Source organism: Miniopterus schreibersii, assembly GCF_964146895.1.
Source record: "Miniopterus schreibersii genome assembly, chromosome: 7".
Lineage (NCBI taxonomy): Eukaryota > Metazoa > Chordata > Mammalia > Chiroptera > Miniopteridae > Miniopterus > Miniopterus schreibersii.
In genome coordinates this window covers 41,452,167-41,474,233 of record NC_138108.1, presented here as the reverse complement: position 1 = coordinate 41,474,233, position 22,067 = coordinate 41,452,167, and the positions used below count along the sequence as shown (strand labels likewise).

Below are 22,067 nucleotides of genomic sequence, written 5' to 3'. Positions count from 1 at the left end.
TGAGCTGGGTAAGTGCCCACTCTACAGCAGGAAGAGGGGAAGTCTGTCTAAGGCAGCTGGAGCCGAGGACTCCACTGGTGTGGATGTGAGCCTGAAAGTCTTTCCATGCAAACCCTAAAAAAAAGAAAAGCTAAAGCCTTGGAACTCTGAAAGGCATGGACACTAAGAGAGCATCTAGCAGGACAAGCTAAAGTCTGAAGTTGGAAGTGGTTATAGGTTATTTTTTCACAGCTGACGACGGCCCTCTCCTTACGCAGTAGAGAGACAGAACGCAGGTCATCAAGCGACATGAGGAGTGTTTTCCCCATGGGATTTCTTGATTACTCTGTGCTTTCCTGAAATCTCATTTATTCATTCATCTTGTATTTGCTGGCCACTTAGTGTGGCTGCCACAGGAGAGGAGGATTGGACACAGCCCATGCCCCCAAGTTGCTCCCAAGCCAGTAAGGAGGTAAATAGTAAAGAAACTGTTACCATCCATGCCAGCAAGAGTGCAGGACCGGTCAGCACATGGGGCCGTGAGAGCCAGGAGGAAGGAGCAGTAATGTTCGTTTATCCAGTAATGATTTGACAGCCATTGGGGGAAACCTTTCAGCATCAGGTGACTCATCTCTGCCGTGTTTAAAAACAAATGATGCCACCGATGTAGGACTTTGAAATGCATGCTGGACTCTCCCAAGATTTCTCCTTCCCCTTTGTCCCAGTCCCATCAGGCCCAGGATGTCTGCCCTCGCCGACCCTCTGGTGCATTTTTCCCATAGCTGTCCCAGGTCCCTGCCCCACTCCCTCAGGTCTTCACCCACATGGCAGTGTCTCGCTGACGACCCCTTCCTTCCCTCGATTCCCTTTCTAGAATTGTAACTTTTCCCCCTTACATACACTGTCTAGCCTCCTCCCCCCGATGTATTATACGTCGCTCATCACTCCTCGCTTTCTAATACGTGTCTTGGTCGCCGCCTCCCTCGCTACAATGCCAGCTCTTTCTGGACTGGGTTTTTCCCCTGTATTGTTCTCTTCTGCGTCATCATTGCCTAGAGTAGTGTCCAGCATGTAGTAAAGTCTAAATAAATATTTATTGAATGAATTAATTTTTAAAATATAGAAGGCTCAATATAGGTAATGTGGTTGCCCTCCAATTTTCAGAAATAAGTGAAAAATAATAAATTTTGCACCTAAAGTCAAATTGGTTCTCCGAACCCCCTGCCCAAGTTTTCTAAAAGTGATCTTTCCTTCTCCAAAGAGCCGGGCACGATTGCCACCTGGAAAGATAACTTGTTATATAAATAGCAAGCGCGGTCTTGTGTGTAATTACAGTCGCAGCACCGAGCCGGGGGAGCGGGCCCTGGGGCGTCTGCAGGCCTGTCTGTGGGCCTTCCTGATGGCATCCGAGTGTCCTGCCTGTGCAGGCCCCTTTTTTTCCTCAGCGGGCCCCTCAGCGCTATGTTTTATGCAGTTGCTCTGCGTGTTCCGGTAATTCACCGAGCTGGCAATTTGTTGGTGTGATTAGGGCAGTGCAGCAAATCGCAGATGCACTTAATAGGCAATCTCATGCTTTTTATGTTCACAGAAAAGGTGGTGCTCAAACCTAATGATGTTTCCGTGTTTACGACGCTCACCATTAACGGACGCCTGTTCGCTTGCCCGCGAGAGCAGTTCGATTCACTGGTAGGTGCGGCGGCCCCTCAGAGCAGCGTCTGCAATCAGGAAAACTTGTCTGGGCCTTCACTCGGCAGTCATGTCGAACCCAGTTCTAAAAAATCTCAAGTGCTTCTTGTTTTTTCCCCCCTTTTCTGCAGTCTATTGGGTAAGCCTCAGGTGTCCATTTGAGAAGCTCTGAGCTTTAGGTTTTCCTTTGTGGAAAAAGCCAATCATACCACGACTGGGGCGCAATTCAGCTTTCAGAACTCTTTGTAGTAATTCACTCACTGAAATGCACTCCATTTAAATATTAATATTAAAAACATGAATAGTTAAGCCAGAATAAAAATAATTTTAAGACAAGCTATTCTGATTCATCATACTCCGTAGGGGCACGTAGAAATACACTTTGGCAAAGCCCCTCCCCAGTCTCCAAAAAATGCTGTTCCCTGAGAGTGTTCTGTCCTGTGTGGGAAATACCAGGGGCCAAGGGGCTTCCCTAAGTCTCCCAAAACACTCGTTCCCAGCCACACAGAGCTCTCTGTGGCTACAGGACTAACTGGCCCATGCTATTAATTGAATAGCCTACTCTTTTTTATGCAGGTGGCAGGGTTCATTTCTGTTTATCCTATAAAAACGCATGGAGGGGAGTAGCTATACCTTAGAAAGCCTGTGGGGACCATTCAAAGGCTAGAAGACTAGTTTTCTACATCTTTGAACACACAGGGCTAGCGGCGAACTGCACTGCATCCGGGGGGAGCGTTGAACTATGTAAGTGCCGCATGAATACGTTGAAGTTCAATCCAGTTAGACACTGTAGGTGAATCAAGATTTCCCTCCTTGGACTTTTAGAGCTTGTTTTCCCCTCATCGTAATTCTGATTTTCTGGGCTGGGGAGATCCATGTTGCGCACTCTAGCACAACTCAGCAGATTTTTGCAGTGTCTGGAATTCGCCTGGAGAGAAACTTAGCCATGCAGCCTCAGTTCTCTCACCGCTCCCTCCATCAGGGCCACAAGCAGCCTTGCCTTTTCTCAGCCACAGTACTATAAGATCTGAGTCTCCTCGCCATCCTTTCCGTATATTTTTTAGTCATTTACATTCGTTGCTTTCTAAAAAATATTTCCCCTTGAGGGGCGGGGGGAGGAGGGATGTTGTCAGTGAGTCACGCTGCCCTCTCCTGGAAATGAGGGCCGCCAGAAGCCCCCTAGTGCAGCGATGGGGGTGCTGCGGGATGTGTTGGCCACGTGCTCTCAGGCCTCTCCTGCCAGCTGGTCCTGGGCCACAGTGTGCACTGCCGAGGTGTATAAAGGGAGCGCGTGGACTGTCTCCAGCTCCCCGTGGGATAGATACTAACTTTTAAGCCTCTGTTTATTTGCCCTGCAGCCTTACAAGTTCTTAGTCCGTGCTAGTCTTCCATTTTAAAGCCTGAGCAATTGAAAGGAATTTACTTTGCAACAAGTACCCGGGCTGGGAACTTGTTTAACTTTTCCCCTCTTGGTGTCCTGCTGTTCACGGGGCTGCAAGGGATGTCGTCATACTAAGGAGTGGTCAGACCTTACCGGCCTCACAAAACCGCAGACATGCAGTTCCTTCCCTGGCTTTCTGAAGGTTTCTTTAAAGGCAGTCTTTCTAAGAAGAGTCATGCACAGGGTGACTTTGCAGCCCAGAAGGTTGGCCAAAGCCTGGGAGCCATCAGCACATACTTACAAAATGTCTGTTCGGCGTGCGCTCAGTGCTGTCCCAGTTTCTGTGTGACACTAGGCTGGCATCCCTCATGACAGTCACGGTCAAGTGAAGGAGGTGAGGCTAACACAAACAGCCTGGGACAGAACAAATCGTGGCGCTAAATTCTGTTGTCTAGAATTAGTATAGTGCCAGCGATTTATCCCAGGTGGCTCAGGGCGTGGGTCCGGAGCTTTAAATGCTGTTGACGTTGTGTTGAAGCATAACTATTAGCACAGAGTCAATTATAATGAAATCCCAACGTACTGAGATTTGGTTCTACTTTTATCCGTTCACTGGTTCCTTCTACTTTTATTTAGTGCCTGTTGTATCATTCCAGGTATTGTTGATGGCTCTGGCTCTGGGATGGCTTCGTGGCTCAGGGAACTCACAGTGCAGTAAGGACACCGAAGTGGAGTGAGAACTCAGAGCGAGGCACAGAATGTGGGGGCACAAGGAGAGAGGGACGCTGGGGTGGCAGCTTAGTTTCACCGTCTCTTTGTCACTGACAATCGGCACATCCCTTTTATTTCTCAGTTTCCTCATTTGGAAAGTGGGAGGGTAACAGTGCTATCCTCTCAATCACCACCATCCAGGCCTAACAAAGAAATCAGCTCTCAAAAAAGAACAGAGCGAGAGCCTGGGAGTGCCATGCCTCTGGGTAGGCAGTTTTCAGGTCTCTGTGTGCAGACCCTACACAAGCTCTGCTGTGCCTCACTTGTAGGAAATTTCCACAGGGATCTATGTGAAAACGGCCCAAGGAGATGCCTCTCTGGGGCCAGGGTCAGCAAGCCCATTCCCACTTCAGACAGAGGAGCACCCCTGACTGCTCACATTGCTGCTTCTGAGGTTCATGGAACGAAGGGGTCAGCCTGCCCTTTGCCAAAAAGGGAGGAGGCTCAGTGAGCCCTCCCCACTGAAAAAAGGTAAAGATGCAGCAAGGCTTTCTGTTTTTCTTTCAAAGGGATGCAGGGATGATAGACCAGTATCCAGAAGTAAAAGAAATTTTGTATATTTCTTTATATTGGCACCTTCTTTGCAGTTGTTGGGTAATTTGTCCCCTCTATGAAAAGCCTTAAGGCCTCAAGGAAAAGAGCCAGGGAACTGGGGAGACTGAGCATAGAGCAGACCCATGGAGTAGACAGAGGGACAGAGGGGCTGTGGTCACAGAGGCAACTGTTAGAGGGAAGAGGGGCGTGCTCAGACCAAGCATTTAAAAGCTTCCTCAGCTTTTCTACCTAAGACCCACCCTGCTGGAAACCACCCTTCTTATTTACTTGCCTAAACTACTTGCCCATCAGCTTCAGGTTGGCTCCCTAAGTTTCAGAGCGTGGACATCATTGTTTTCCTTCCCTGCTCTCTGTCCCCTGCAGAGTAAATCAGGAACTGACAGTACTTAGCTTCTACATCCAGGTGTTGCACTGATCACGCATTCCTGCAGCTTTGCAATGCTCCACACCTCTAGGAAGGGGCTAATGGGGGGGGGGGACCTACCCTGTGCCAGGTGCTGTGTTTACCCTACACTTAAATTATTCCCCTCCAGTCCTCTAACAGGCCTAGGTACTAGCTACTGTGATCTCAACTTACCAGAGCTGGCAACAGACATTCAGGAGACTAGAGAATCAATCCAGGTCTGTAGAGAGTGGGGCTTAGATTTAGACTCTGTTACTGTCTAAAGCTGGCACTAACCTGGTCTATTACAAAACCCCAGCTCCTCATCCTGTACTCAAAGGCTTTCTGAAAGCTAGCCAAGCCGGCCATTTGGTTCCCCCGAGCTCCATGTTCCTGCCAGGCAAGGCTAATGACAGCTTTCCCACCTTCATGCCTCTCTTGCATCTTTCAGCCTACAACAGGTTGCTCAGGGAAATCCTCACTGCTCTAACCCACCTGAAGTTTGTCTGCTTCATCTTTCAAAGCCCAGCTTCTTTCTCTGAGAACCTCTTCGGGCCACACTTCATTCCAAATGCCCACTAGCTCTGCAAAAGCTCACTCACACTCTCCCACGTGGCGATCTGTGTATCCGGGTGTCAGGTGTGTATTGATGCCTCTCTGTCCGTCCCTGTATACGTGCACCTGAATGCCAGCAGCTGACTCTTCGCTGATGTGCAGTGCGGCACTTGCCGGTCAGGGCTCACTCCTCTCTTAGACGGCCAACTTTCAAATGCAGGGACTGCCTACATCCTGAACGTATACTTTCTTTAGTGCCCAGAACGCAGTGGGCATTTATAGAATATAACGGTTATGGGTGATGATAGCAATGATGAGGGTGCAACTTGTACAGTATTAGTACTTCCAATCTAAATATTGAATATCCAAATATGGTATGCATGATATGAGGGCAATTCTTGTTCGGCTTGTGTGACTTTTATAACTTTGTACCTATATTATAGATCAATAGGTATTAATATTTTATACATGTTTCTAATGTATGTGAATCATTCATCTTAATAAGGAAAGCACTGTAGAGCATTTCTCATAAAATAAAATGAAATAAGTTGGATGGAAAGTTCTGGCTGAGGGTCTTCCAGAGAGTAGAGGAGTTTGGTTTTCTGATGCCTTGTCCAGAACATCGCAACCATGTGAAAATCATTCTAAGCACAACCTTCCCCAGGGAGTGGACGAATCACAGCACACAGAGCCCGTCACCTGTAACTCCAGGCAGTGTGTTATAAGAGATGGAGCTGTGGCAACTCCACCACAATCACCAGCCCCAGCAGAGTAGGTAGTAATTAGCCCTGTGGCTAAACTGCCATGCCTGCTTAGACCAGCTTCCCTGGGAAATCGGAGGGAAAAGGCCTCCAAGAACTTCTTACATCTTTACCAGAGAAAAGGAATTGTGTCCAGGGAGCTCCCAGGCCCAAGCAGAAGAGAGCCCCCCCAGGTCACTCTGCTCTGAATCTCACTTGTCACGGTCCATGTTTTTCAACCAGTGGAACTGATTATAGTGACGATGATGACTATAAAGAGGGCACCAGAGCGAGTGAGCCCTGAGAATAAGGCATCTTTCCCCTCTGGGTAAAATAAAAGTTGCAAGATATCCCTGAAAGCGTTTCTAGGATCCTTTCCCCTCGGTGACTCCTTACAGCAGGCAGCAGTAAGTACTCGCCTGTTTTGAGATTCTGATATATTCTTGCATGATTATTCATAGACTCCCTTGCCAGAACAGGAAGGCCCAACTGTCGGAACAGTGGGAACTTTTGAACTGATGAGCTCGAAAGATTTAGCATACCAGATGACAATTTATGATTGGGAACTCTTCAACTGCGTGCATGAGGTAAGCTGCTTGATTGAGAGCATTAGTAGATACACAGCAATTCTGGAGGGAGCTGCTGGCATCGCTCAGCTGCAAATGTGAGTGTGTGCTGCAATATGGAAACCACATGATCATTGTTTAAATATTGAGTTTATTAATAAAGCCTGTCATAAAGTCTTTGAGTGTTAAAGAAAAATCTTTATGATTTACTGTAAGCTATGTCTCCCTGAGTATATTAAGTCAACAGCACCTAGTTTATCGTTAATTTGTTTAACAAGCCTCACTGAAAGACCTTAGGACCTAGAGGACAGGTCAAATCCTGGTCAGTGATGACATTCACATTTGCTGACCAGTGTCGATTTGTCTTGACAAAGAGAAAAGAGGCCTTGCTAGTGTTTTGGTTGAAAGCAAAGAAGTGAAACTGTTTCCCTTTCTCTTCTAGCTGGAGCTAATCTACCACACATTTGGAAGGCATAATTTTAAAAAGACCACAGCAAACTTGGATTTGTTCCTGAGAAGATTTAATGAAATTCAGTTTTGGGTCATCACTGAGATTTGCCTTTGTTCCCAGCCCAGCAAGCGTGTTCAGCTCTTAAAAAAATTTATTAAGATAGCAGCTCAGTAAGTATCATTAGCTTGGGAAGAGAATAGTGTTTGAGCTGCATTTTCACTCTGTTCTCTCAGACGACACCTTAAAAAGGAAAGCAAGATGTAGGGTCTCCTTGTGCACCAGGACCAACCACAGGGGCTTAAGAATAGCCACACTCTTGTAAAAGATGAATTTCATCTAGTTTTTGTAACATTTGACATCATTATATAAATTAACATCTTATAGCATTGATGTTGGAGCCGAAATTGTGACCTCTTTTTGCTCTGAACTCCTCGGACTTTGTGCCTCCTTTGGGGTAAAGAGCCCTTCAGCAAACTTCTGTTGTGGAAAGTTCTGTTTCAGGAGGCTCTTGAAGTCGATGCCCAACATGCCACATTCTCACCAGTAGAGGGCAGTGCGCACACGCATGTACAGCAGCACTTCCAACGCAGCCAGAATAAAACTGGTAAAATGCCTACTGGCCAGCTAACCTGGTACATGAATATCATCTCCATACACATCGGAAAAAGCACGCATCTTATAAATATTCTATTTAACAGCACTTCATGGGAACACAATTTGTATACTGCAGGGGCTAGTTAAATTTCTTCCTGATGCGAATTTAATCTTCTGCTATTTAGATATGCCTGACAACCTCCTGTTTACCTCCGTGTTTTTGGTATCACCACAATGCTAAAAATAAAATGCTAAATGTGGCCTGTGGCTGGGAGACGTCTTTCCTTTCTTAATGCAGGGAGCTCGGGCGCAGGAAAGTGGGGAGCACAAGTGATCCCAGCCAGGCAATTTTCTTGAGCCAAACAGTTTAGATCCCATACAGAGGCTGATTTCCAGAGCTAAACAAAGAAGTAAATGCTGCTTGACATTGTATACATATCGGCTTGCCAAATGCTTTGAATTTTTTTGCCAAAAATGTGAAGGTTCCACAGGATATCCAAATCCCTGGGATTCAAATGCTAGTGTCTCTTAATTTGGAAAAGCTGCTTTTTCGAAGAAAGATTTGGTAAAAGGTTGCTTACGAATTTCTGGTTCAGAGCGTAGCCACTTTCCCTCAGAGACTGAATAGCCTTGTTGCAAGGGACAAATGCCTTTACATATTTGGAAGGAGATGATTATGGAAACTGTGACAATATGTGCCTTCCTATTACAAGGAGCACATTCCCTCTTCACCTTAGCCTGGCAGCACTAAGAGCCACAAGGGGACGAGAGAGGCAGTCTGCACACAAATGCGGGAGACCAGGAACCATGTGGGCCCAACCCGCTTTATTTTACAGCAGTGACCCGGGAGAGCCTCTCAAGAGCGCAGGAATTTTAAAAAATATTTTTGCCTTTCTTATCTCTCCTCCTTCTGATTATGTAAATGAGTAGGTGGAAATGGCCTTCATTTTTAATTAGTTTATATTATTATTATTATTTTTTTAAAAATATATCTTTATTGATTTCAGAGAGGAAAGGAGAGGGGGAGAGAGAGAGATAGAAACATCAATGATGAGAGAGAGTCATTGATCCACTGCAGCCCGCAACCCGGGCACGTGCCCTGACCGGGAATCGAACCCTGATTGCCTGGATCCTAGGTCGATGCTTAACCACTGAGCCACGCCCTGCTGGGCAAATTAGTTTATATTATTTAACACAGGCCCCTGCAGAAGGTTGCAGATACTGATAAACCAAGAGCTACAAGGCTGAGATCTAAGCCCAGTGGCTGGTATTTTTAAAGAACGTCAGCATTTTCTGTTTAAGCTCTTTGACTTGTCCAGAACTTTGTGAAGTGGGGGGGGTCTAAATAATATCATCCCCTTTTACAGGTGAAGAGACTGAGGCATAGAGAAATGTGACCCACTTAGGGTGATAAAGTCAGTTGGTAATGAGCAGTGGCCAGAAAGGCAAGCCTGCTGTCCTGCCTGCTTTATTTGAAGATCCCATGGACAGGACAAAGGCAAACATGTGTACTGATCACACTCACTGCCTTCAGCCCCGTCCTGAGAGCCACTGTCGCCACACAGCAAAGGCCTGGCCCTCTTTTTCACTGGTGGGATCAGATACACTAGAGCGTCTCCAAAATGTTTTCCCATTTCCACACAGACCATTTAAGAATCACTCGTTGCTACCTCTGCAAGAACGGGGGCAAAAAAATTAGCCTTTTATGATAATGTTAATATAAACAGGATTTAATTATGATATAGTCAACTTAGATGACCATATTGACTTGGGGTAAGGGATTTGCACTTACTGCAAAATGAATTCTTATTTCCCTTTTCTAATAGCTGGTATGAAGTTGAGGAGTCTCTTTTTTAAAAACTAATTCAAGTACCTGGACTAAATATTGCCTTTCTAATAAGAATCTTTGGTCTTGCCCCACAATAATTTTATTCCCAAATATATATTTATAAAAGCTAATAGTGGCCTAAGTACAGATTCAAAATGATCAACTTCACTAACATCAGTAATACACAGAGAAAATAAGGTTATTTTAATTTTTTGTCAATTGCTTAAGTTTTTTTTCCTCAGCTTTAAAACTCCTTGAGTCCATAGGGATCATGACAGATACATTGATCTTTTTCAGTAGATTAGAAGCGTTTGCATGGCAGGTAGACATCATGGTGGCTGAAGCAGTGTGACTTTTGTTCCCCCTCAAGTCTGGATGTCCTCAAGGACATTTACTTTCTCTTCTCCCGTCCCATGAGCTGTTTCCCTCAAGTCCCACAAGGCTTTTAGCGAGCTTTGGGGCCATAATAACAATCCCTAGGGTAGGTGTCTTTAAATTCCTCCTCAAAACCTGGACTTAGATGGCTCAAACCACCACCTTTCTAAAATCACACTGAGAAACCAAACAGCAGAGCATGGTCACCCAGGTGGAACTCACACGGCGCATGAAATCCACCGTTGCCGGTTCTCATAAAGGAGTCCTGACAAATATTAATGATGACCAGAAAATAGAGAATTCTGTTTTTTTAATCTTGCTCAAAAGTAGCATTTAACTCAAACATGTGCCTCTTGTGTTTCAGCTGTAAGGAGTACAAAAATCTGAATTCCTTTTTTGCCATCGTCATGGGGCTAAGTAACGTTGCTGTGAGCCGCTTGGCACTGACGTGGGAGGTAAGCTTCAGCTGAGATCCAGCTGTGACTTTTGCCTTGAGAATAAAAACACAGGCTCACCAGTGAGCTTTTTGTATAGAAATATCACTCACACTCGTGTGACAATGGAAAAGGTGGGACACTTCGAGGGAGGTGACCTGTCTGCTTCTTCTAGTTGCCTCAGCGTGTGAATTGAAAAAGGTATTGTCCTCTGTGTACGGAGGGGGTCTCTGCATCTCGGTCTCTGTAATGTAAATACTAATAAGTCTGGTTCCCAGGTGTAACGTGAATCCACAGCATTGCCTGGATGACTTCAAAGGTTTTGCTGATGGATTCCATTTTTCTCTGCAACCTCTGTTTATTGCTTTTGCAATAAACCTTATCAATAATTAAGAGGGCAGGCGCTGGCCGGTGTGGCCCAGTGGTTAGAGTGTCAGCCCACGCACTGAAAGGTTGTGGGTTCAATTCCCGGTGAAGGGCATGAACCTCGGTTGCAGGTTCGATCCCCAGCCCTGATCAGGGTGCGTGAGGGAGGCAACCAATCAATCTGTCTCTCTCACATCGATGTTTCTCTTTCTTTCTCCCCTCCTCCCTCCACCCCTCCCTTCCACTCTCTCCAAAAAAAGCAATGGAAAAAATATCCTCTGGTAAGGATTGGAAAAAAAAAAAAGAGAGAACATAAGATCCCTTTCTTTTTCCCCCTAAGTAGTCATTTTGCTTCTGGGAGAATTAGCCAGAAGGCCAACTGTTTGGCCCAGCTGAGAACTAAGTATCTCTTAACCGCCTGGCAGGCCTCTCTGTGTAAGGAGGAACAGCAGCGGCTAGTAGTCAGTTCAGGGCAAAAGTTGTGCAGGTGTGTCATGAATTTCTGAAGCACATATGATTAGTGGTTTGTTGCTAGTCCGTCATCAGTACTAGAGAACATCTTCATTTTTCATTAGCTAAGTACTCAAAATGTGCCTGACCCCTTATATGTGGTATATAGTCAAAGAAATGCTACCCTTTAATAGAGCATATACACAAAAATAGACTCTTACTAAAAAAAGAAGCCTGTGTAAGTGGGACACAGAAAGAGGGCAAGAAGGAGATATCAGAGACTTAATTTGCAGTGGCGCTTCAAGGCAGCTGATTGCATCTCTAAATATTTTCCGTGAAACATTTCCTTCCCCATGTCCCTCTTGAAACAATTTTCTTCCAGGGAAACATTGTTTAGAGGGCAGGTCCTCACAAGTCCTTCTGTCTTGGTTTTCTCTTAAAATTCCAGGCAGATGCAGCACATAGCAGCTCATCCCCTGAATATAGGCATGAGGGCATTGGTGAGGCCACGTGCCACGCAGCTATGTCACCTTCCACGTAGGGAAAGGACAGAGTTAGTGCTGCCAGTGACACTGAGCAATGAAGCCACAGTGCACTCACCTGTCCTGAGCCTACAGCTCTTGGACTCTCAGGAGACCTAGGGTTTCCCCTCAGGTAATCTGCTTTCCCCAGCCTCTTTCCAACTTCTGATCTCCCCCCCCCAAGAGTCCAAATGAGTTGGTTGGGATAATCCAAGGGGTCTGGGGCCCCAGCAGTGCTGACGGTGTAGGCACTGCCTGACAGCAGCCAGACATTAAGGTTGTAGCATGTGGGGAACACTGTCGGAGCCCCCTTTCCTGGTCTGAAGAGGAAAATGGAGGCTGCTTGGGGGGGGGGGGGTGCAGTCAGCAAAGGCAGAGAGCTATCTGGCCCGTCCTTCAGCCTCACGGGCAGAGGAAAGCAGCCTCATTCTGTGAGCTTCTGTTTGCATCCTTGCACGTTGCTGAAAAGAGAAGACGAACCTTTCATCATTTATAAGCCTTTATTTTTTTAAGATGAATATAATTATATCATTCAGCAGAAAGGTCTTTGATTTGGGTTTATCTACCTGTCCTTGCCAAGTAGCCCCCAAGGGCTTCCCATACAACTCCAGTGAGAACCCTGATGCCTGCGTGAGCATGTGGGGACCGGTGCCTGACCTCCAGGAACTACAGAACCATATGAAACTGTCCATGAACAAAAGAGAAAATCAAGTTAAACCACTTGGCATAGGAAATGGATCAAAATAGAAGGGAAAGAGCCGTCTGAAATCACACAAATGGAAATGATAATCTAGAGCAGGTTCTTGGCCCCAGCAGTGCCGACGTCTAGGGCAGGATGAGTCTGTGAGTGGGCGGCCCTGTGCATTGTAGGATACTTAGCAGCCTCCCGGGACTCTGCCTACTATATACCAGGAGGGGTGTACAAAACTGCCCCCAGTTGAGAACCACTGCTCTGGAAGCATGAGATGTGGAGAGATAATAGGGTTAAGACCCATTACATTTTTTTATTACCGTCTGCCCTCCTGCCTTTGACCCAAAAGCCAGCTAAGTCAAGAAAGAGAACTCGTGTGACAGATCTAACAAAAAATGTAATTCATTTCTAACTTTTAAAATGGTCTGTGTTCATGGAAAGTCACCTCCTCACATGAGGATGTGGGATGAAATCCTTGCGTCTCTGATGCCCATCCAGTTTCCATCCCTTGGGGCATCCCCTCTAAGCAAGGATATCAAGTTTCCCTGAAGCCTAACTTGAAAATAGGTGCTAAGAAAATGAATTTGGCTTCTTAGAAACAAAATAATATATTTTACAGTGTTTAAGTGGGAATATTTAAACCGATTCAGATATGAGGGGAACAGAACAGAGGAGCTCTTCTGTGGGTGGCAGTTTTTCTGACCGGTGAACTGGTTATTGACATCACTGTGCAAAGCAGAGCTGAGCGGGGACCCTCTGTGCCCAGGACTCGGTCAGGGTTTCCATAGGCTCAGGATGGGAAATGTGTCACGCTGCTCTCTCTTGGTGTGGCCCAGTCAGAAGAGAAAAGTTCAGTTTTACTAGAAGCTGAGAACCTAAGCGGAGCAATACCCGTAGATTGAAAGACGTCTCAGTGTTGACCCGCTGCTGTAAACACATGGGTACAGTTGGTGGTGTTGAATCACGTGCCAAAATATAAACATAGGAAGTTACTAAATGGATGGAGCTGTCCCGTTTTGTAGAGCAGGGCAGGCAATCATGTGAGGGAAATGCTTGTGTAGAAAAGCGCGGAGCAATCAAGAGAGGCAACCGGGGAGGAAGCAGGTGACGTGAGTTCCAGAGGCTGTGGCCGTAATCAGCCACGTGGCTCTGGGCGTTTCATTTATACTGTGCAATTTCATTTCCCCCATCTATAAAACACAGGTTTAATCTATCCAGATAAATATTTATTGAACACCTACTGTGTTCCTGACACTGAGGATAGAGCACTGAACAAAACTGATGAAAATCCCTGTTCTCATGTAGCTCCCATCGTAAGGAAGACAGATTAAAATAGGAAATTTCTAAAACGTTTTTTCAGAATAATTTATTTTATTATTTTTATTGATTGATTTTAGAGGAAAGGAGAGAGAGAGAGAGAGAGAGACTGATTTGTTGTTCCACTTATTTATGCATGCATTGGTTGATTCTGGTATGTGCTCTGACTGGAGATCAAACCCATAACCTTGGGATATCAGGATAATGCTCTAACCAACTGAGCTACCTGGCCACGGCTCTAAAACTTTTAATCCTAACATTCTCTGATCTAAATTCCTAATTGTGGGAATCAGAGAGTTTAACTCCAAAACATCTGTAATCTGGGAATGCAGTCCCCTTTGCAAATAATGTTTCAGAAAACATTATAAAAGCAGGAAGACCAAAGCATCCATAGTTACTTTTGGTTCAACTAGGTTAAAATTTAACAGATGAGAAAGGTGAGAGTTCTCCGAATTCCAGAAGATTGTCCTCAAAGGACGAGACAGATTGCAGTGTGGCCTGTCCTAGAGCTGACCAATTAAGAGCCAAAAGAAATACATTTCCCCTAGAAATGGTAACACGTGACACACATCTGGATGTTGAATCTGACATACGCGTGTTGCATTTTCATTTCATTAACAGAAACTGCCAAGCAAGTTTAAGAAGTTCTATGCGGAGTTTGAAAGTTTAATGGTAAGTGACAGTGGCTCCTTTATTCTGTTCACTGTCTGCATTAATCCAATTTCTGATTAGCTGAATTGAAGTTCTCATTTCAGAAATTTTATCTGTCCTTGTATGACTTTAAGAAGTTTATGATCCCGTTTTAGTGCTGCTAAAACAAGCATGTCTGACTAATGAATGGCACCCTCAGGAACTAACTTAAAGAGGACTTATGTCCCACATAAGGTCAATTTGTGTAACTAAGAAAAGCAGTGTAATAAGATCCTTTCCATCTAGCACAGGTTGGCTATGGGTTGGAAGCTGCATTTTTCTTGGCTTGCCAGAATTATTTTTCCCCACTGGCTGGGAGGTGTTAACAGACAGAAAGGGAGCGAGTGGGACTTGGCAGGAGCCATGGGATGGTTTCAGAGAGGGCAGGTCGGGACTGGCTGTGCAAGGCAGAGAGGAGGGTGATCCGGCTCCCAGGAAGGAGCAGCGCTTTGGGAGAAGGGAATCTCGTGGTTGGGGGTTGCTTTACATGCTTTATATTTGCTAGCAAAGGAACCTCTCCCCTTGATCCAAAAGGCACATCTCCCCTTCAAACGAGAAAGGAAACAAAAAGCAAATTACTTTCATGTCACGTAAAGTTGTTCTGTAACACAAATCAATTTGCTTAACTAAGTCTACCTTTCTTTTCTAGCTACACTTGATTCCAAACTACCTGATCGTGTGGGATGACAAGGCTGGGTGTGTTAGGAGGTAAAGGGAGTGGAGTGTGTGTCATTGATTGTTAATCGCCCTCTCCGTTTCTCTGAAGGATCCTTCAAGGAACCACAGGGCCTACAGGCTGACAGTAGCTAAGCTGGAGCCTCCTCTCATCCCCTTCATGCCTTTGCTCATCAAAGGTAATTCTAAGGAAATGCACAGGCGAGGCCCTGCGATGAGTATGTGGGGAAGGAAATGAACTAGAGCCTAGTCAGATTGGTCTTTTGGGTCAGAATGATCCCATCCTTCCACTTTCTTCATCATCGCCTCTCAGCCCTGGCTTTTCTGGAAGGGTTGGGAAGATTATTGAAGGAGCAAGAATCCACAATTTGGAAGACTTGATAGTAAAACAGAAGGTTAGTGGGGAAATTTTTACTAACCTCAGGTAAAGTGCTTTAGAAAGTTAAACACCTAACATAAAGGGAACTATTGTCAGCTTTTGCCAACTGCAGTGTTATGCAAATACTCCTGCATAATCTAATGGCGCTATTGTGGTTCCTTAGTGTGACATATTTCTGTTAGTGATTAGAATTCGACTTTTATTTCTTTGCAGATATGACATTTACTCATGAGGGGAACAAGACTTTCATTGACAATCTAGTCAACTTTGAAAAAATGGTACGTGCAGTATTGTAACCTTAACCACAGTGTTGTTTTTTTAAATAAAATTTGCATTTGTACTAATAAAGGAAATAATTTTCATATATGCTGCCTTGTTAAAAAGGTAGTTACACATAAAGGAGTTTTGAAATATTTGGTTCAAATTGGCTACTAGTTTAGTCTGTCAGTTCTCTTTTGTGAGGCTGAATAGTATGTGCGCTGCGGATCACAGCGGCGGCAGCTTTTACGCTGCGTGCTCCGTCCTGGGCCGCCTGGTGCTAAAATGTGGAATATGCCGGAGTGACTCCCATGTGACTCCCGTGTTGTGGCGCTAGCCTGCCCCGGGATGCCTTTGGAATGTTTATCTGCTGAGCTGACTTTAGTGCATGTAGGTAAAAGTCAACTCTATAGCTGATCTTTATTATGGGCTATTAATCTAAATGTGTATTGTTTATTCCAATAAAGTACCGAAGTTCAAAGAGGGAACTTGAAAATCTTCATATCCAAAACCAAAATCTTCATAAATAACAGATGTGGAACTGGCACATATTCAGTATTTTCCAGTCTCCCCACCCCCCAAAGAGCTGTGTTTTCTGGCATTAGTTTACTTCGAAGTTTATTTTCTTATCTTCTTCAAAACAATAAAACAGGTCATGCCAAAACCTTTACTTAGCTGCATAGTGCATACAAATGGAATGCTCCATTGTCTTCTAAATGCTTGGCTGCAGCCGGGATGGATGAGGTGTGACAGTGTTGCATCTGTGGGTGAGCGTCTGCCTGGGGCCATGCTTTGCAGTGTTGAATGTGGTTCTTGCAAGAAAAGCTCAGGGCTTGGAGTTTAGGACACATGAGGTTCAATTCTCAGCTTCATCACTTTGCAGCTGTCCTTTCTCTGCCAGTCAGTTTCCCCAATAGAAAATGGGGATCGTACCTGCTCCATCTGTCCCTGGAGATTGTGGGTGAGTCCAGAGTACATAAGTAATCCTGTAAGCCATATAGTGCTATAGAAGTCTTATCAGAAAACTGCTCTTCTGTTTGTTTCTTGAAATCCAGCTGGCCTGTGTGACTCCAGGAGAATTTGAAACACCCTGTAGTAATCCTGTAAGGCTCACACCATCCAACTTTGGGAATGAGCTCATTGCAAAGCCCAATCTGATAAAGAAGCGCAGCAATTACTGGGCACTAGGTCCCCATGTCTTAAGCTTCTTAAGAAATAGCACATGAGTCCACACCCCTCAAAGACACTCTACACTAAAGGGCAAATATTTTCTCAGCAGTCTTCTCCTCTACCCCTCACACCAAGGGCAGGGTATGAGCATCTCTCTTACTGTGTCAGTTTAATAATTCTCTGATTAAAGAAGAAAACATTCTTTGCTCACTTATTAGTATGGAGAATTAAACATGTTTCCTTGATTTCTCAAAAGAAAACCTGTTTCCCAGAAATGAAAGATTTTGCAAATAGCTAAAGATCATGCAGAAGTGCAGACTGAGGGGTGGCTGAGCCACCCATCCAACTGTAAAATACACATTTGCACAGAGGGGTGGGAGTCAGGGTTTCCTAAAGAGTTGACTGAACATTTTAGAACTTTTCATCATTAAAGTTAACTAAACAGAACAAACAAGAACAGCAAAAATATCCATCAAGGAGGATGAGAATCATTTAATCTGGGTTTTTAGATCTTGGTGTTGCACCCATAACCTGCAAAGGCAAGGTCAAGATTGCGTTCAATGGGCATTAAAAGAGTTCCCCATCCCCATTTCTGCACTTCATGCCCATAGCAGTGGATTCTTATGCGCCTAGCAGTGAGGAAGGGGGTCCTTTAGCCCCTGCTCTCAGAAAGAGTCCACTTTTCCTTAAAAGCTATTGAGTGGCTAAGATAGCAGTTCAGCTGCAATAACTGAAACCCAGATTAGCAAAGGCTTAAGCCAGATAAGTGTATCTCTATCTCACATTAAGGTCCAAGCCAGTATGGTAGCTCTACTCCAGGAGGCAGCCAAGGTTCCTGGCTTCTCTCTCACCATTTCACCTTCCACGTGGTGCAAGGTGGGGACCACCAGGACCTCCTTTCAGCCGGAGGGAAGGGCAAAGGGAAAGGCAGAGGCACGCTTCTTCCACACAAGGATATGAGCATGGCCTGACGGTGCACTCACCACTTGGCTCACGTTTTACTGGCCAGAAATGTAGTCCCATGAAAGGGAAGGTAGCCCTTATTTGGGGTATCCATGTGCCCCACTAAAAACTAGGAGGTTCTATTACTATGATAGAGAAGGAATACTGCTAGTTCTCTGCTCCCTCAACAATAACTTACATCATTTGATAAATCATACCGTGACAGTATTTAATTTTACAGTTGCCCTTCCGTGAGTTAGATGTTACTGGAAAAGAAAATAGAATTTTAAAAAGACTCGTTTATGTTTTTCAAACCTGGCTTTGACCCACCTGGCACTCGTTGTCAACTTTCCAACTCCTTCTGTGCGTACACTGGCCCACCCCTGCCCCCATACCACCTACAACTCCCCCTAGTGGCTGCTGTGACCCCTGGGTGCCTGGGGAAGGGTACAGCTCCCGTCTCAGGTCGATGTGCATGCTGCTTCCCAGGCGATCGCCAGCAAGGCCAAGGTGATGAGCGGAGCTGGCAGCCGCCGTGGGGCTGGTAGGCTCTGTCCCCAGAAGGAGCCCCTGCCAGGGGCGGAAGGCACCGGGGTAGCCAGGAACACAGATGCCTTTTCTTGATGGCCGCACTGCAGTCACAGCAAACCGCCGTGCCAACCCCAAGTATTTTTATTTTGAACCTCTTTACCCTTGGGGTATGAAATGAGGATTAGAGAATTTGTTGCATATTGATTTTCAGGATTTATGAGTATGAACAAAAGAATTCACACTCTGATCCTTATGCAGGGGGAAAAAAAGGCAGACATTCTTTCATTTGGGGGGAACATAAAGGAGTATTCAAAAAAAATGTTTGAATAAAGCCCTTTGTAGCTTTCTATGGCATACATGAATATTTATAGCATTTAGGAGGTAGACTAGCAATGGATTAGAGGGTAATGTGCTGGCCGGCTGCCACTACCCAGGCTGCATAAAGCATGCTGATAGCCGCAGTTGCTACTGTATTAGGAGGTTGGTTCTATTTCAGATGTACCCATATTTAGGTGTATTTATTTATGAATGTTATTTTAAGGTAGTCATTTAATTTGGAATGAGAGGCATGGGGCAAACTTCTGTACTTCTGGAAACATTAACAGAAGCTAATTCACGAAGGAAGAGAAATGTTTTGAATCCTTTTATTTTTGTATTGTGGGGGAAGGGGAAAATTATCCCTTCCCCTCTTGATGCTTATAGCTGGTGGAATAATTAAAATGACATAAGGCAGATTAACAAGAGAAAATCAAATTTAATATATACATATGGGAAATTCACATAAGCATGAAGAATTCCAGAGACAGTAAAGTGAAATGAGGTGTGTGTGTGTGTATACATATCATCCTGGACTAAGGAGAGGTAGGGGAGGGCCTGGGACTTCAAAGGGAAGTAAAGTAATTCACAGGGAGATGGAGAGAGTTAATGTTTCATAAACACATGTTTGCTGGGACATCTAGAGACAGTGGACAGAGAAGACTTTGATCAAGCAGGCCTTGCGAGGTTCCTCCCTGTATGTCACAGATCGTTCAGATTCAACTGTACACTTGATGCTTGAACAACATGGATTTGATCGGCACTGATCCAATTATATGTGGATTTTTTTCAATAAACATATAGTCTGCCCTTTGTATCCCCAAGTTTTCATCAGCAGAGTCAACCACCCATGGGTTAAAAATGTATTTCTGATCCGCAGTTGGGAATCTGTGGGTGTATAGGGCTGACTGGATGCATCGTCCTACATCATTTTATGTGAGGGACTTGACTTGAGCATCCTCAGATTTTGTTATCAGCAGGGATCCTGGATCCAAACCCATGTGGATACTGCCAGATGACTGTAGTTAAGTTTTGGGAGAGTCAAAAGTTACACTCATATTTTCAACTGCACGGGGGCCAGCACCCCTAACCCTCATGTGTTTAAGGGTGAACTGTTGTTAGCTATGATGATAGCACCTTGGTGGAACAGACTTTCTATCTTAATTTCTTTTATGCAGTTAGAGGGAAGGTCAGAGGTTCTCCTTGAGCCTCCTGGGCCTTAAAAAAACAACAACACACACACACAGCTTAAAATAATTAATATCCCAAAGAATCATATTTTGGGGTGGCAAACTCTGTTCCCCTTCATGCTGTTACATAGTTAGCAACAATATGTTTTCTACCACCAATAATATTATTATTACAAGTTCATGGAGAGAGCATTGGGCTAATATCAAAAAGAATCTCCAAGTAAAAGTCTATATATTCAAACCCACCTAATTCCCAGACCTTCCCAACATACTTAGAAATCTATGAGACGACTTTGAAGGTCTACTTCTTCCTATAGAATTCACAGGCAGGGCTGAGTGCAGATTTTCCAGAGGACATGTTTCAAAGCAATATAATATGTGGAAAGTGTCCAGTCAAAGAATTTTGCTGGGAAGCACAAAGAAATCCCAAAAGTAGTCCTCAATCCCTAGAGATTATGTGCAGTTGAGATGATAAAACATAAAGACATGAAATATTTAAAAAACAACAAAAAATATAAAAACTAGTTCACAACGATAATGAAAGAGATATCAAAAAGCAACATGCAAAGAAAGGTAACTTCATGCAGCTGTATCCGAAGAAAATAAAACCATATTAAATACAACAACATAGTATCATCAAATCCAGACTTGTTCTTCTGAGCATCCAGCCTCATCTCACACTTCATCTTCACTGTACTCAGTCCAAGTTGGCAAAACCAGCCTTCTTTCTTTTCCTTCCCACCTCAGGACCTTTGCACTAGCTGTTACCTTTGTCTGAAATTGCTTTCCCCTAGTCTTCACCTGTCTGGCTCCTTCTCATCCTGCAGGTCTCAGCTCATGTGTCCCCTCCTCTGAGTGGTCTTCCCTGACCACCCTTCAAACATTCTCCTACCCTCCACACCCTGCACTTCCAGACAGATAACCTTGTCTTTATAGCGGGTTTCACAATCTGAGATGATCTTCTTTACTTACCTCTTTATTACTTGTCTTCCCCACTAGAATGTTAATGTCCTAGACCAGGTATCTCATCTGTTTTGTTCACTGATATTTCTCAGCAAACACCAAAAAGGTGTTTTTTCCCCATCATAAGTATGCAAAAAATATTTGTTGAATAAAAGAATGACCCAATTACATCCCAGGGCTGGACTTAGTGAGATAGGACAGTCACTAAGACATTTTTAAAGGATTTATGCAACAAAGATTTAATCCAAAAGTATTTTCTATTTTATTAGGAAATTTGATTAAGCACCTTGCATTACTGATACTTAAAGCAAGAGGACTCCCTTAGCCTGTTCCTAAGTGGACATTATTCTGTCCCCCTCCTCCCTGTGGTACTAATGGCATCTGTCCTTCAGTGTCCTTCCCTGAGTGCAGACATGCACAGCACTCTGCATGTGCCTGGACTGCTGTGATCCGTGGCCATCGTGTGAGCAGTATACCATCCTGCATGTTACACATGTGTATCTGTATGTGATACACCTCTTGGACATTAAAGATCCATAGCCAAGGGGCAGAGTGCAGGGCTCTTCCTCAGATGCGTACAGTGAAGGCTGGCTCAGTCCCGGGCCTTTTCACCTTTTATCTCTGGTCCTTACAGTGCACTTAATCCTACCTAGTGGCTTCGTGGGTACAGTCTTTGTAGCTGAGAGACCATATATTTCTAGATCTCGTGGAAAAAAATTTTTGTCCCAAATATATTAGGGTCTGAGTGAAATAGTCAGATGGTGTAAATGTGGAATCGTTTGCTGAGATTCTATATTTAATGGACATATAGATAGAGGCAAATCAGTAGGGGAAGAAAGAAGAAAAGAAAGGGAATCCGACAAGCATTAAGAGCAAGGATGGCAAAGACCTCGAGGGGCAGCAGGAGAGAGAAAAATGTGGAGGGCAGGCGTTTAGAAGAGCTCTGACGCCTGGGGCAGCTCCCGAGGGACTCGGCAGCTGAGAAGAGGGAGGCTGTGCTGGCAGCCGTCTCAGCAGGAGGCCGAGGGTGGCCGTGCAAGGTGGCACTGCCTGGACGGCCTGCCTGTCTGAGCTTGAGAAGGCTGGATTGTTTTCTTGGGAACCCCTCGGGGCGGTCGGATGAGCAGACTCCACGGTAGAGGTTCCCGCAGGGAGTGGGGTGTATCAGGATCAGTGCAGGGGTGGGGAGGGGAGTCACGCTGTCCGCCGGCGCTGACTCAGAGCCTTTAAGGAGCACGCTCTCCTCACGTCCAGCCCTGGATTACAAATCACTCTGTTAGGAAGCCGGCTGCTAATGGGAACGCGTCATAGA

General features: G+C 44.9%; 1 protein-coding gene across 5 annotated transcripts in view; it reads left to right on the top strand.

Annotated features, from left to right (window-relative positions):
- The window catches only part of RAPGEF4 (Rap guanine nucleotide exchange factor 4), a 249,417-nt gene that overhangs the window by 220,039 nt on the left and 7,311 nt on the right, over positions 1-22,067 (top strand). For all 5 annotated transcript variants that reach the window (XM_081143393.1, XM_081143392.1, XM_081143389.1 and 2 more), the window contains 7 exons: positions 1,568-1,665; positions 6,511-6,636; positions 7,058-7,236; positions 10,228-10,318; positions 14,264-14,314; positions 15,099-15,186; positions 15,600-15,664. In XM_081143393.1, coding sequence (XP_080999519.1) covers positions 1,568-1,665; positions 6,511-6,636; positions 7,058-7,236; positions 10,228-10,318; positions 14,264-14,314; positions 15,099-15,186; positions 15,600-15,664 — 698 coding nt within the window. The remainder of the gene's footprint in view (positions 1-1,567; positions 1,666-6,510; positions 6,637-7,057; positions 7,237-10,227; positions 10,319-14,263; positions 14,315-15,098; positions 15,187-15,599; positions 15,665-22,067) is intronic.